Source organism: Pogona vitticeps, chromosome 1, assembly GCF_051106095.1.
Source record: "Pogona vitticeps strain Pit_001003342236 chromosome 1, PviZW2.1, whole genome shotgun sequence".
NCBI classification, from domain to species: domain Eukaryota; kingdom Metazoa; phylum Chordata; class Lepidosauria; order Squamata; family Agamidae; genus Pogona; species Pogona vitticeps.
The window spans coordinates 55,056,899-55,072,851 of record NC_135783.1 but is presented as its reverse complement, the minus strand read 5'-3'; the positions used below and the strand labels follow the sequence as shown (position 1 = coordinate 55,072,851).

Genomic DNA, 15,953 nt, shown 5'->3' with positions numbered 1-15,953 from the left:
TTTCTCACTTAGATTGGAGCCTGACACAATGGATTTTCTGTGTTTTGCGTCATTACATCCATTCACAGTTCAGCATAACAAATCATCAATTATTTTTCTGAGCTCCAATGAAATATGAGTCTTAGGCTGCATATACAGACTTTTCTGAGAGCTTGGAGAGAGTATTCTTAAGTTATCACTACTGTTAATATTTTTAAATTCTTTTCTGGTCACTGTATTTTTTCAAGTAGCATCAGAGAAAGTGGAATATCCTGGCAGCAAAACCGGCACAGCTATATAGAGGATTTATACATCTTTTGCAAACATCTGTTGTGTAAAATTTATGATTTATCACTGATGAACAATACTGCAGGAATTAATGCTAAAAAGCATCATTTATTTTACATTCCTCCTAACATTTAGAAGTGTTTAGTTTGCCTTGTTTTTTTCTGTTCTACTGTGTTTCCCTGAAAATAAGACAGGGTCTTAAATTAATTTTTGCTCCAAAAATGCATTACAGCTTATTTTCAGGGGATTTTTTTTTTTCATGTACAACAATCTACATTTATTCAAATACAGTCATGTCATCTTCTTTTGGTTGCTGCACTGTGGTGGAGGGCAAGGTTTCATTTAACTTGGGCTTATTTTGTGGGTGAGGTTTATATTACAAGCATCCTGAAAAATCATGCTAGGTCTTATTTTGAGGTTAGGTCTTATTTTCGGGGAAACAGGGTAGTATGGTGAAAAATGTGTTCATGTCTCATTAGTGGCATTGACCATTCATGTAGCCTGTTAAACAGATGTACAAACAACCCACTCACCTACCCTGTAAAGTTCTGTCATAAATGTGAAAAACTATATACTGTACGTGTAAAATTATTTTCCTCTTGCAATTGTATCCTCTCTTTCTCTTAGATTTATAGAATTACCAAGCTAATGATAGCTACATGAACAATAGTGACTTTGGAAGCAACAAGAGAATGTTGTCTTATGTCTAGTACTCCTGATTGTTTGTAATGCCATGTTTTGTTATTTTTCTAGAAAAGAGCTAGCAGAGTCTCAAAAAAACTGTGAAGAACTTAATGGAAGATTGAAACATCAGAGTTTGCTCGCATCAAGTAATTCCAATAGAGTTGGTGGTCTTTGCTTAAAATGTGCACAACATGAAGCTGTCCTTTCCCAGACTCATTCACATGTCCACATGCAAGCTATTGAAAGACTAACAAAGTAAATATTAACATAGATCTAAATTAAATTTAATCCCTGTAAATTATCTGTAACAGTGTATCTGAACTTTACAATCAGCTTCTGACTTCACAATGAAAAGTTATCTGGAGTGTTAGCACCTCTGACGTTCCCCAGAAGCTTGCTTAAAATGAGTGGGTTAATATTACATGTTAATTTATCATTAATAGCTATATTCCAAACTTTTCAATACCATTCATTTATTTGAAAATCATGCTTTACTTTCCAATCTGGAGGAAACAAACAATAATCTGTGATTGTGAAGGTTGGGGAAGTATAAGAAAATAGTGCCAGTGCACTTGAACGCAATCAGCCATTTCAGTTTCAGTAACTTCTGAATGTAAAAACAGTGAGTTAACTTTAAATAAATTGTTAATTGATTTGATTCCTCATTTTCTCTTCAAAATAAATTGATGACCAAAATCTACTTGCATAAATTATGTGATTGTCATTTGTGAGGGAAATATACTAATTTAATTAGGATATGAACATACATTTTGTACTTGCATTATTTTTGAAAGGATCCTAATATTGAAATGATAAGGAATCTTGAAATGTTATAGTATACTTTTAGCAGCTGTCTGAGTATTTCACAAAACTTTAGGATATGTATTCCAAGATGGCAAAATTAATAAATATATAAATAAATAAATAAAATATACTTAGAATATGATAGCCTCAATTTAGCCTTTTTAAAGTTTCTGGTGAAAATTCAGTTTTGATTTGATCTAGCAGCCACCTATTTGTCTCTCTTGTGGTCCATGGTATCCCTAAAGCTCTCCTCAATAGTGCATTTTGAATTATTTTTTTCCTGTTACCTTTTTCAGCTGCCCAACTTCCATATTTGTATGTGGTAATTGGTAATACCATACCATAGATGATCTTGGCCTAGTCCCCAGTGACATGTCCTTACTCTTAAGGATCCTTTTCATGGTTACAGTTCCAAGTTTCACTCTTTATTAGCAGCTTCCCTTTGGATTGATGAGTGAACCAAGTTGTGTACACAAGATGTGTGCATACATATGGGTTTGTTTATTTGATTCTTTTCAGCATACAAGAATGAATTATATATAATTCCTGATCTGATAACTGCCACTATGGTCTTGGTATCTTAAATTTTAAAAGGTTGTCAAATGTTAAAGCTGATATTAATCAACTTAAATCAAGCAAGACATCCCTCATTTTCCTACTTTTTAAATACATTCTCCTCCTATTCACTTCCCAGGGAGAGAGATGAATTAATAGCAGCACTTTCTTCAGTCAGAATAAATCTGAGTGAAATGCAACGACGAGAATGTAGTGCTTATGAACAAATGAAGCAAGCTGTACACATGACTGAAGAAGCCAATTTGGAAAGAACTAAGGTAAACCAAAAAGCAGTTTTAAACATGGCAGGAGTGCAGCAAAATATAATATGCTGAAAAAACCAAAATAAGGCATGTAGTGCTTGTCTGCTGTTTAACCTCCTTTTCAGAGGCATTTAATTGGCTGCTCTTGAACTGCTGTTAGTATCAACTGTGTATTTTGGTGCAACATGTTAAATGTACAAAATATACTTGCCCATGATGGCAAACATTATTAGATGATATGCACTTCGAAACCAAAATTACAGGGCTTAACTGCCATGTCTTTTCTATTCATTACTGCCTATCCTTTTAGTTTCACCTATCCTTCAGTAAATTGCTCCCTTTTTCTTCTTGCTCTCCCTCTTGAGAGTATAATTGCTTACCTTTTTTACTACTAGAGTGTTCCCTTTATAATTGTTGCTTTCCTGAAGACCCCTAATCTTTCCATGTAGGGATGACAACAGACCTGTACTTATCAATGCTTTGAAGTTTCTATGTAGGGTTGAAGACAGACTTGTTCTCTGGAATACATCCCTCATGCTGGAGGCAGGTGGCAGTTTTAACTGAATCTTCTTTCTCCACCACCTTCCATATATCACCATCATCATCATCATTATGCATTTGCTGTGATTCAAATGTGAAATTCAGACAATTTCCTTTCTTTGTGTTTCCCCATAGCTGCTTTTGTGTGTTTTTTCTTTCCACGATACTCTGTTAAGCAGAAGGATCAGAACGTTTACTCAGTGGCTGAAATCCTGTTGGCATGATTTACACCGTATAAAGTGATTACATGAGCAGCGGCAGCAAGCATGATTTTTTGGAGATCAAGCATTTCTGACATCTGTCCAGAAGCTCCTGAGGCTCCCATGTACACCCAGGTCTTAGTATCTAAAGGCTTCCTCCTTCCATTCTATGGTTCCCATTCCTTCCCAACAATGAAAGGGATTGCACAGAAGGTTTGGGAGCTTTGGGACAGAAGTTGGAAATGTTTATTTTCTGAAAAATTTCCACTGCTACCAAATGGATTTCATCCAGTTTCTTTTAATAGGTAGCTCTGAGACCTCTGTTTCTGGAAGAGTTTTTAGAAATACTACTGAGCTGAGTTTCCTCTGTCCAACATAAGGATTTTGATTTGGTTTCCATTTAGGTTTCTAATTTTTCAGAGCTCATACAAACAATGTGGTTAATTCATCTTAGTTGAGATGCTATGTGAAATATAGTTAAACGGCCTTTCAGTTCCTAATATTTATTTTTGAAACTTATTCAATCTTTCAATCTTTATTTGCGGTCTCCGACCCATTAAAATACATACATATAATATTTATATGTATGAGGAAGCAATTAAAACATTACAAGACAGTTAAAACAGTATAAAGTAAAAGGTTAATTGCCTATACATTGTTTTTTTAATATTAATATTATTATTCTAAATCTTTGTTTTAAGAGGTTGATTTGTTGTCCTATTAACTAGTGCCATCTTCTGTGTACTTAGTGAATTGCCTCTAATTAATCAAACATAATTTTGAAAAGGAACAAGATAACATAGTGCAGATGAAAATTCTTTTATAGTATTGATTCAAATCCTCTGTGAAAGGACCTTATTGTTGTTTAGTCGTTAAGTTGTGTCTAACTCTTCGTGACCCCATGGACCAGAGCACGCCAGAACCTCCTGCCTTCCACTGGCTCCCGGAGTTAGATCAAATTCATGTTGGTAGCTTCAATGACACTGTCCAACCATCTCGTCCTCTGTCATCCCCTTCTCCTCTTGCCTTCACATTTTCCCAACATCAGGGTCTTTTCCAGGGAGTCTTCTCTTCTCATGAGATGGCCAAAATATTGAAGCCTCAGCTTCAGGGTGTGTCCTTCCAGTGAGCACTCAGGGTTGAATTCCTTCAAAATAGATAGATTGGCTCTCCTTGCAGTCCAGGGGAGTCTCAAGAGTCTCCTCCAGCACCACAATTCAAAAGCATCTTCTGCGGTCAGCCTTCTTTATGGTCCAGCTCTCACTTCCATACATCACTACTGGAAAAACCATAGCTTTGACTATGCAGACCTTTGTTGGCAAGGTGATGTCTCTGCTTTTTAGGATGTTGTCTAGGTTTGTCATCACTTTCCTCCCAAGAAACTGGCGTTTTTTAATTTTGTGGCTGCTGTTAACATCTGCAGTGATTATGGAGCCCAAGGAAGAAGATATGCCTCCGCTTCTATTTGTCAGGAGGTGATGGGACCAGTGGCCATGATCGTAGTTTTTTTGATGTTGAGCTTCAGACCATTTTTGCGCTCTCCTCTTTCACCCTCATTACAAGATTCTTTAATTCCTCCTCACTTTCTGCCGTCAGAGTGGTATCATCTGCATATCTGAAGTTGTTGATATTTCTTCCAGCAATCTTGATTCTGGTTTGAGATTCATCCAGTCCAGCCTTTTGCATGATGTATTCTGCATATAAGTTAAATAAGCAAGGAGACAATATACAGTCTTGTCGTACTCCTTCCCCAATTTTGAACTAATCAGTTGTTCCGTATCCAGTGCCAACTGTTGCTTCCTGTCCTGCATATAGATTTCTCAGGAGATAGATAAGGTGGTCAGGCACTCCCATTTCTTTAAGAACTTACCATAGCTTGTTGTGGTCCACACAGTCAAAGGCTTTTTGCGTAGTCAATGAAACAGAAGTAGATGTTTTTCTGCAACTCTTAATGACCTTAATTTCAAGGGTTGGGGATTGCAGTCTATGTAGTTTACCACACTTTGCTTTTGTGTGGTAATCTCAATCATGATCCCAATGTGATTTAAAACTAGATATATTAAAACCACATTATGATGTAATATTAAATCAAATAAACAGATTATTAGATTAAAAATAATAAATTGAAACTAATTTGCATGATTTGAATGACATGCATTCAAACTTAACATAAGAAGAGCCCTGCTGGATCAGGCCAAGGGCCCATCTAGTCCAGCTTCCTGTATCTCACAGTGGCCCCACTAGATGCCTCTGGGAGCACACGAGACAACTGGATACCTGTCTCCTGATCCCCCCTCCCCTGCATCTGGCATTTTTATATACCTTCCTTTTAAGCCTGGAAATTATACATCTCTGTCATGACTTGCAACTTGTGATGGACAGAAATCTGGCCAATCCCCTTTTAAAGGCATCTAGGCCAGATTCCATCACCACATCCTGTGGCGAGGAGTTCCATGGACTAACAACACGCTGGGTGAAGAAATATTTTCTTTTGTCTGGTTCTCACTCTCTCAACACTCAATCTGACTGAATGTCCCCTGGTTCTGGTACTGTGTGAGAGGGAAAAGAGCTTCCCTCTATCCACTTTATCCATGCCCTGCATAATTTTATACATCTCAATCAGGTCCCCCCTCAGGCACTTTTCTCTAGACTGAAGAGCCACAAATGCTGTAGCCTTTCCTCATAAGAGAGGTGTCCCAGCCCAGTCATCATTTTAGTTACTCTCTTCTGCACCTTTTCCAGTTCCACTATGTCTTTTTTGAGGTGTGGTGACCAGACCTGTATGCAATACTACAGGTGCGGCCTTACCAGTGTTTTGTACAATGGCATTATAATGTTGGCTGTTTTATTTTCAATCCCCTTTTTAATGATACCTAGCATGGAATTGGCTTCACTGCCGCCGCACACTGGGTTGACACTTTCATTGAGCTGTCAACCAGCACACTTTCCTAATCCATCATGGACAGTTCAGATCTAGAGATGGCGGTATTCGTATATGAATATGAATATCCCAGCACAGATGGTGTTAACAAGTGTCCAGCCCCATGGGGCCGGACAGTCCACTCACCCATCTGACTCAGTCAGCATGATTCTACGAATGGAGCCACAGCCACAGCGTGCAATCCACTCACTACTCCTGGCAAAGTTTTATATCATTTGCAAACGGCCACCTCACTGCTTATCTGTGTCTCCAGGTCATTGATGAACAGGTTGAAAAGCACCAGTCCCAGGAAAAATCCCTGGGGCACACCGCTTTTCACCTCTCTCCATTGTGAAAATTGCCAATTGACACGTACTCTCTGTTTCCTGGTTCTCATCCGATTCTCAGTCTGTAAGACCTTGCCCTTTTATCCCCTAACTGTGAAGTTTTCTCAGCAGCCTTTGGTGAGGGACCATGTCAAACGCTTTCTGAAAATCCAAAGTGTAAGTGAACATTAGTATACTTGTATTGAAATACTGCTAAGTATATGATCCATGACTGTCCTTCAAACAGCTTGTGTTATTATTTGCAATAGGACCCCCATATCTGTGGGGGATCAGTTCCAAGCCTACCCGCAGAAGCTGAAAAATTCAGATTATAGTGAATATTATTTTAATAGTAATTGCTTTATGTAGCATCTGTGGTTTGCTCTAGTGGCCAATTCTGATAACTTCATCTTTAGAAATATGTATTTCTTGGATTTTTCTTTTAATACTTTTAATATTTTCAGATTGTGGATAAGTGAATCAATGGATACTGACCCCGTGGATACAGGGTTCCTACTGTATATAATTTCATCTAGAAATCACAGTAATGAATTCTTCTTTAGCATTCATGTTTTAGCATCATTCTTAGTTGGAAAATCTCTAAATGTAAGTTTTCGGGCTCTATTATGCAACAGTATTGACTGTCCAATGTTAGTCCTGCTTAGAACACCACTGAAATGAAGAGATGTCTTACTTACAAATTACTTGAGTCTGTCAGGGGGTTTATACTAAACAGGACATATGTTGTATTAGACCATAAAATATGCAATTTAACATTTGAGTAGTCTTCTTCTGAGCTGTTGTTTGCCAGCTTTGGCTTTATTCAAACATAAATCTTGTTGTACATTGAAGAAATGTGTAATTATTTCTGGTCTTTAAAATGTTACTGTCTTTACAGGCTCTAGTCCAGTGTGAGCAACTTAAAAATGAAATGGAGAGGCAAAGAGATCGTCTTGAAAGAGAATTAGCAATCCAGTTAGATAAGAGGGCTCAAGAACGAGAAGCAGTTCGTGAAGAAATGAACAAAGAAAAAGAGAATTTGTCATCCTTGGTATTTTAACTTTTTGGTATAAATATTTTAAAGTGTAAACAGTGATTTTCGAATTCACTTTAAAGGAAGCTAAACTCTGGGTCTTACTCTAGTTGCTTTTTGGAGCATTTTCTATGTTTAAAAATATAGTTGACCTAAGTTTCAGAAGAGAAGATATCTGTTGTCCTTTTTCAAAGTAAGCCATTTTAAACCACTTTGTGGATATATGAAACTTTTTGAAAATGCTTTAATAAGAAAAAAAAGAAAGAAGGCCCTTGAAATGTGAACTATTTTAAAACAGATTCAGTCCAGTTATGTTAAATAACTACAGGCTTGGGTTCAGATCTAGATGAAGAAGTAAGTGTCCTGTTGCTTTCACCACATGCAGAAGTGAAATCAGGGACTGTATATGTAACCAGTACCTTGTCAATTAGCCATCATGGTTTGTGTGAAGGATGGCAGGGTAGACAAAGTCCTTGCCAGAGTGCCATCCCTCATCCATGGAGCAAGTGGTGAGCCCAAGCCCAAGATCCCTGAGAGGAAAACAACCTCTTCATCAGAGGAACAAGAAACAAGCAACTAAGGACGAAGAAATAGGAGCAGCTTATGGTGCCCAGAGAAGAGGCTGAGAGGAGAGGGAGAGAGGTAGTGCCAGTGAAGCCTTCTTATTCGGGTGAGAAGGAGGCTTGAGAGTGGGCAAGGAAGGTCAGGGAGGAGAGAGCCTGGCTGGGTAAGGAAAGGAGAGGTAGAGGTAGATGGCAGCAGCCCTCAGAAGCAACAACACCCGAGACCCCAACACTTGAGAATACTCGGGAGCAGGATTAGACAGGTCTATGCCAACGGCATCTGGAGGGAATGGAGTGCCCTTGCTGTCAGTTCCACAAGATGCCACATTGATGGACTTCTCCTCGGAGAAAGATTTTGAACCGTTGGACTTTAATGTTTCAGACCCATTTCAGAAACCAGAAGCTAACTCCTTCCTCACACTGTTGTGTGAGGAAGAGAAGTTACGTATTCCTATCACTGTTGAAAATTTCCTAGATGCACCTATAATAATCCTGTTGACACAATCTATAGTCAAGAGTTATGTGTTGCTGGGCTAGATGTGGAAGTAAATGGAGGGAAAAACCCTTCTCAAGGTAACAAACGCTCACATGGTTTCTCTGATTCCTCCTCTGTACATGTTAAAAAGCAGTAAGACTCTGATTAGAGAATTCAATCTAGTTATACATTACCAGAGCTTGGTAAATTGCTGTTTGAACTACAGGTTGTAAAAGCTGTGGTGAATATGACCTAACCATGTTGGCATTGTTGGCTAGTTAGCAATCTTAATGTAAATTTCAAGATATGGGAGGAAGGGCCTCCATCACAGACTAACTTCTTTGCATGTTTGCACGCTAACTAATGAGAGGGGTTTGTTTTTGCCGGGCTAGATTGATTGATTGATTGATTGATTGATTGATTGATTGATTTATTTATTTATTTATTTATTTATTTATTTATTTATTTATACATACCCCACCTATCTGGACTACTCGTCCACTCTAGATAAACTCCGCCCTTGTTTCTTCCCTTCTCCTCCTCATGCGTTTTGAGAGACTCCATTTTGTCTCAGACCCTTTTTTTCACCTTGGAAGATGCTAGATCTCCAGGCTGGATCTCTGCACCCTAGAGGTCCTCCCAGCCACATGGGTGGAGGAAACAAACCTTATTTTTACTATTTTCCTTTCTATCAACTTTAAGCCTAATGAGTGCCTGTTTTAGAAATGAACTTCTAAGTGAGTAAAATACACAAAACCTTTTATACTTAAATATCACCTCCCAGGTCTTATTTTCTAAAATGCTAAGCTTTGGTGAGGGTGGATACTAAGAGCAATTGGGTAAAGAAGGGGACTTCTACAGCTAATTCTAGTCTTAAGGAGCTGTCCTTCCACTGTGCATTTTACTGGAACTTAAGCAAGTTCCGAGAACTCTCAACAGGCAGGGGGATTCAGGGAAATAGTATTCAAAAAAGTAACTTTTCCTAGCTCTGAATATTACTCTTGGTTAAACGGGTGATGTCTTAACACATACTCATGAGAAAATTAGGCTGGTAAAATGAATTTGTGCCAGAGGGGAGGTGGCATGCAGTCCTGTATCACAGTGCCTTAAATAGGATTAAGTGATTGGCACTATTATATTTGTAAAGGTAAGGTAAAGGTAAAGAAGACAGGAGAGCCTGGCATGGTCTGGTCCATGGGGTCACGAACAGTTGGATACGATTTAACGACTAAATAATAATAACAACAAAAAAGGTAAAGTTTCCCCTTGACATTTAGTCCAGTCGTGTCCGATTCTAGAGGCGGTGCTCATCCCCATTTCCAAGCCGTAGAGCCAGCATTTGCCCAAAGACAGTTTCTGTGGTCACATGCCCAGCGTGACTAGACACGCTACCTTCCCACCGTGGTGGTACCTATTTATCTACTTGCATTTTTACATGCTTTCGAACTGCTAGGTTGGCAGAAGCTGGAACAAGCAACAGGAGCTCACTCCGTTGCGTGGATTCAGTCTTACGACTGCTGGTCTTCTGACCTTGCAGCACAGATGCTTCTGTGGTTTAACCTGCAGCACCACCACATCTCTTTTTATATTTGTAGTAACCTTTAAATACTGGACAGCATTAAAAAAATTATATTTGCTTATAGGTACAACTGTAGATATTTTTCAGCGCACTTCAAATATTTAGTCTTTTGACATTGCGTTCATGGATCAAAATCAGTATCTTTCTGTATATGTGGCAAAATGTAAATATCTGTGCATAACATGTTGTCCAAATTTCCCTTACACTTGAGAAGGGAAAATATTTTAAGTCCTGAAGTAACACATTTTTCATGTTTGTAGCAATTTATGTATCATCAGTGTAATCCTTATTGTAAGCTTCCACTTGTTTGTTCAGCTAAAGCTTCCTTTTTAGCTTGGGACTTCAGCAATGCAATAAAGCAGAATACCTGAGAAGTTAATGATTTTCAGCTTTTGCCTTGTTGTTTGATTTTACATTAATTGTGGTACTCTTTTCCATTCAGGTGATGTCTCTGTCTCAGAATGTGGCTAGTCTTGAGGCTCAGATTGACAGAATTACCAGGGACAAGATCTCTTTAGCCAGTCAGTTGAAAGAAGCTCAGAATCAAAATGCTTCCAGTGAGATGGAGATGAATAAGGTGGAAGTATTTTTTGAACACGCAAAATTCATTTCCACTTATCATGAAAATGGTCTAATGTGATCATGAAAATGGTCTAATGTGATGGTTGTTATGATTTGGATTGTAACTGTGTGTGTGTATATCTATATCTATCTATCTATCTATCTATCTATGTATCTAATATATATATATATATATATATATATATATATATATATATATATATATATATATATATATATATATATATATATATATATATATATATATATATATATATATATATATATATATCCCTGTCCTTGTAGCTGAAAAGGGAAAAGGTTCGTGTTTAGTTGTAGATGGTGATCTTTTTGGCTGGTGTGGGTAACGATTTTCATGGCACCGTATTACTGAAGACTCTGCTCATAACTTGAGTTTGATCCAGATGAGCTTAAATAGCCAGCTCAAGGTTAACTCAGCCTTCTATCCTTCTGAAATTGGAAGAATTGAGTACCAAGATTCAGCTAGCTTTTGATCTCAAACAGGCCTATATCAGGCTGGGCACCAAGAGGTGTGGATGGTGCATAAAAAGTTATAAAACTTTGGAAAATCAGGGGCATGTTGAAACTTTTAACTGAGGAACTTGGCATGCACATCTTGCCATGATTTTGGGAAGTATGTGTATTTAGATACTGTAAGGTTGTATGTTCTTTGAATTGTTTATTTTTGTCAGAAAGTATCCATTTGAGCTCTCTTTTTTTCATAAAGAGAGGATTTCAGAGATCATGTATTAGCCTAAATGTGGTATGGAAAATATGTAAAACATTCACACGATACACACAAAAACAGTTGTCCTACCATGGAACACAGTAGTGAAACAGCTGTAGCACAACAAAATTCCTTCAGCAGTGGGAATATCCCCCACTCCCGGCACACATTAAAAGAAAGGGCAACACAGCTTTCTTTGCCCCCAGTGATCTTACCATGTAGCCAGATCTCTGGCCAGAATCCTGTTGCAAATGCCTTCTGTGTAAAGTAAACTGTTCAAATAGCTTTCATTAATTTTCTGCCTGTATTGCACATGGGCATGCAGCTTATATATCCAAACATGTAATGAATCACTAAAATGATAACACTCACAAGGTATGCACTTTTGAGTTTACATTGTGCAAACCCAATAGGATGGTAGCCCATGTGGGACATCACTATTATGTTATCCACTACACAAGCCCTAACTGCTGGAATTATTTTGAGATAGATAAAATACCTGTGCAATATGGACCAAAGCAGCAGCAAGGAGGAAGTGTTGCAAACAGTTGTGAATACTTAGGTCACATGATTAGAAGGCTCTTGGGCACTGTGCGTGGGACTTTACTTCAAAATATGAGCATAAAAGAATTGCCCAAAAAGTGAATTAGTAAAGAATAAATGTATAAGATAGCCACTAGAGGGCATTGACAGCCTTCGTAAGAAAATTGCTCCAGAAACTGCAAGATCTTATCTATTCTGTCTCACAGGTGTGTGGAGAAATTCAGTATCAGTTGAATCAGACCAAATTGAAGAAGGAGGAGGCAGAGAAGGAACACAGAGAATATAGAACAAAAACTATAAGGGAACTTGAAATTAAAAATCAGGTAAGTGAGATCAGCACACTCAAACTGTTAGAATAGCAACAACAAGCTGTTTTCAGTTCTAAATGGCAAGAACCCACTTTTAATTACGTATTTCTTATTTGTAAATAAGCTGTTTTATTTCAGGGAGTTGTTCTCAGTCGCAGAAAGATAAAGGTGTAAATGGATATAGTAGTTAACATGTCCTGTTATGTGCCATACATGAACAGACATTGTGTATGACTGTTGCATGATATCCATTTACATCTTTGCTCCTGTGTTGTTTTTGCTGTTTCAGACATTAAAGGATATTATGCACATCTCACAGCGCTATACTTTTAGAGGCACAAAAATAAAATTTATTTTCTCTTTATTTATTTATTTATTATAAAATGTATTATTAAAAGTTCCTGTAAATGTACAAAAACCCAAGTTATTAATGGATAATACTGACAATTTTCAAGGCTTCCTATGTCATATAAACTATGGAGTTGTTTGTTTGTTTGTTGAGTAAGTTGCCAGAAGTCATTCCTTATTAATTAGCATTTGATATTAGGGATAAAAAGCTAAATTAAGGAATATTTAAGTTGGAATATGTTCATAATGAATCCAGTGGATTTCAAATTACATTTTGCTGACCACATGTGCACTGTCCAGATTTCAAACTGCAGAACTATACATTAAAGCATACTTTCATTTGAAGTGAATAAACTGATCATGAAATATGAGTGCTATGAATTAAAACAAGTATGTTTTCAAAATAGATATGGAAATTATTACTATTTAAAACAACAACAACAACAAAAGACTGCAACATTTCTTAACAGAGTTGGCAGAAAGGAGTGTACTCTAAAGTCAGTCCCCTTGCTTGGTTAGGTTGTAGCCATGTTGAGTGTGCCTTAGTGGAAAGCAATTCCATTCACACAAGTCAGGACTCTCAGTTTTTATAGATCTTTCCCCATACCTCCTGCATCCCTGGGTACCACATTCCATTCTGCTCTGGAAGCTGATCTAACTCTCACCAGCAGCTTTCCAAGGACAATTCAGCAGGCTAGAAAAATCTGTGAAAATCAGCTGATCCAACATTCATGAACGGAAGCACTGTCCACTAAGAAAATGTTACTAGGCATAGAATGTTTGGAATTAGTGGACTACAGCCCCCAGAAGTCTGCAGAAATTCCCTTAACCAGACTTCTGTGGGATTTAGTCAAGTAAAGAAAGTCCTGACCATTGTTTTCAAGTTCTCAAGCTAAGGAATCCAGACTCAAGTGGCCAGTTTCTTCCTGTGGAGCAGGCATGGGAAATGAGTGGGCAGGGCTAGGATCTGTGGTAGTTGCAAGGGATTTTGGGTGTGGTAGTCTTTGCCCATTAGGCTCTGCACAGGAAGCCACTCAAAAAAAAATCTACCAGATCCATCTGAAATCATTAGATTATGAACTTGGAAACACTTGTTGGGACTTTAATTTCTTGATTACTGTCTCCAGAAGTCTAGCTGAGGAAATTCCTGTAGATTTTTGGGGGTGTAGTCAATGAATTCTGAAAATCTCATGCCTAAAAGTTACTATCCATCTGTCTGTGTATCTAATTTATAGATATATATTTGTTTATTCACACTATTCTGGGTGGTGTACAGACAAGCAAGACCCAACAACCAGTACCCATTTGATTGAAATGGCACTATAATTAAGTGTGGTAATCTACAGGAAACCTAAAGTTCAAATGCTAAAATTAGCATCATTTGAAGGTATGATGTTCTTAAAGGCTGTCTTTAATTCTATCTTGAGTAATTTCTTCAATATCGTGAAGTATGGGGCCTGGTGCACCTCAGTTAGCAGTTTTTTCACATAATTAGATGCAATTAAAGCCATAAGGTCACCTCATTATTACTGCTGCCTTGGTGGTTTTTGTTTTGTTTTGTTTTGTTTTTTTGCAATTTCCATAAGGGCCCAGAGATGTATAAAGGTGCACTTTAATCTTTTCCTGCCCGGTACAGTCGAAAACATGGATATAGTAGGAGAGCTAGTCTAATGTACTGGTTTGGTTTCTTGCCTGGGATTTAAGAGATTCAGCTTCTAGACTCCTATAACTCCCTTACTGATGTTTGGCCACTTATTTTCTCACAAGTTCACCTATTTCACAAGGTAGTTTTGAAGATTAAGGTAGGATGGAAGAGAGTCACGAACATCGCTTTGAGGAAGAGCAGAGCGTATGTGTAACAAAAATGAAAGTGACCAAAATAAATGGGTTTGGGCAAGATAATTTTGAATGGCGAAGAAATATGCTGATGAACTTTGGGGAAAATAGTAAAATGATTATTTGGAATGACTCTTGACAGTCTTCCCCCTACTGCCTTCCTTCTCTATGGAAGGCATGCAAGGTATGGAAAGAAAAGTCTTAAATGCTGAAGGATTGCCACAACAACATTTTTCCTATGTGGGTTGTTCATGGACAGGTTGATTCACAGAGAGGCTAACTGGGAAAGGAAGGACTATGTATCCTTGGTGAGATTCTTAGTTTTAGGGTTGTATACCAATCAAATGACTTGATACTCTTCTACCTAGGGGGTTATCTATTGTCATCAACTCCCAGAGAGAACAGCAACAAGCTACTTGATTTTTATAATTAATGGGCCTGCCTGTTGCTTTATTTTAGCTGGAACATTTATTTTGGAGTAGAGAGCACACCTGGACCTTTTATCATTCAATTTTATTTGCATTTCAGTATCAAATGCAATTCTTTTGTTTCTTGAAGATGGGGTGTGACCAACTTGAGCTTGGCTGGATGTCCTTTTCAAAGTCTGCAGTGGGTTTTTTTCCTTTGTTTGTTTGTTTTGTATTATGTGCAATAAACAGTATGCAACACACTATGCTGAGTGAGAACTGGATTCCTTTGGTCTGCTTCTAGGGCAAACAAGAAAAGGTGGGGAAAGTTTATCTATGTTCTTGGAGAATATAGATAGACCAATCCTGAAAAAAAGACTTGGCTGCATATAAGTATTGGTGTGAACTGACACTGGGGGTAACAGTTTTTGTAGAAATGCACTGTGTTTCAGTGGCAAAGCACAAGAGTTCCATATAGAAGATAATAGGTTCAGTTCCTGGCATTTCCAGGCAGGACTGGGAGAGATCACCATTTGAAACTATGGAGAATGTGAGTTATTTTACCCAGGCTAATGTCCTCCAGATCTTTTGGGCTACAGCTCTTATCTGCAGCAGTGTAGTTGCAACCCTATACTAGGTTGCTTAGCCAAGGTAAGCAAAGACCAAGTATGCAGGTGCTTAAAAAAGCACCTTCTACAGATATTCAGCCTGTCGTGTCACTTAATTTCCTATGTTGCAGACCTGTGACTTACTAGCAAGTTAGGGGGGACTAGTGAACAAATGTTTCAAAATGACTCAAAACAACACATAAGTGAGAGCTCATGATCATGCCAACTTGTAGTAAAGGAAGCCAGTTCTTAATTTTATACTGTCCTCAGGTAGCCTTCCAGCAAAACTGTTTTGAGTAGTGAGAGGTCTTCTATATCTAGATCCTGGGAAGGATGTGTTAGAACTTGACATGTTCTGTAACAATTTTTAAAGCACTTTGAGGGT

General features: G+C 37.9%; 1 protein-coding gene and 1 long non-coding RNA gene across 12 annotated transcripts in view; both read left to right on the top strand.

The window, feature by feature from the left end:
• Nucleotides 1-15,953, top strand: part of SDCCAG8 (SHH signaling and ciliogenesis regulator SDCCAG8) — a 173,101-nt gene that overhangs the window by 25,064 nt on the left and 132,084 nt on the right. For 10 of the 11 annotated variants that reach the window (XR_013540465.1, XR_013540464.1, XM_078383107.1 and 7 more), the window contains 5 exons: nucleotides 1,021-1,206; nucleotides 2,450-2,588; nucleotides 7,458-7,610; nucleotides 10,652-10,786; nucleotides 12,268-12,384. Coding sequence is in view for 9 of the 11 variants with exons in the window: in XM_078383107.1 (XP_078239233.1) it covers nucleotides 1,021-1,206; nucleotides 2,450-2,588; nucleotides 7,458-7,610; nucleotides 10,652-10,786; nucleotides 12,268-12,384 (730 nt within the window). In the remaining 2 variants the exon portion in view is untranslated. The remainder of the gene's footprint in view (nucleotides 1-1,020; nucleotides 1,207-2,449; nucleotides 2,589-7,457; nucleotides 7,611-10,651; nucleotides 10,787-12,267; nucleotides 12,385-15,953) is intronic. The other variant, XM_072993154.2, reaches the window with a different exon arrangement.
• LOC140705100 (uncharacterized) lies at nucleotides 12,394-15,226 on the top strand. The gene is made up of 2 exons (XR_012084637.2): nucleotides 12,394-14,104; nucleotides 15,082-15,226. It is a non-coding gene; the product is annotated as an uncharacterized LOC140705100 (long non-coding RNA).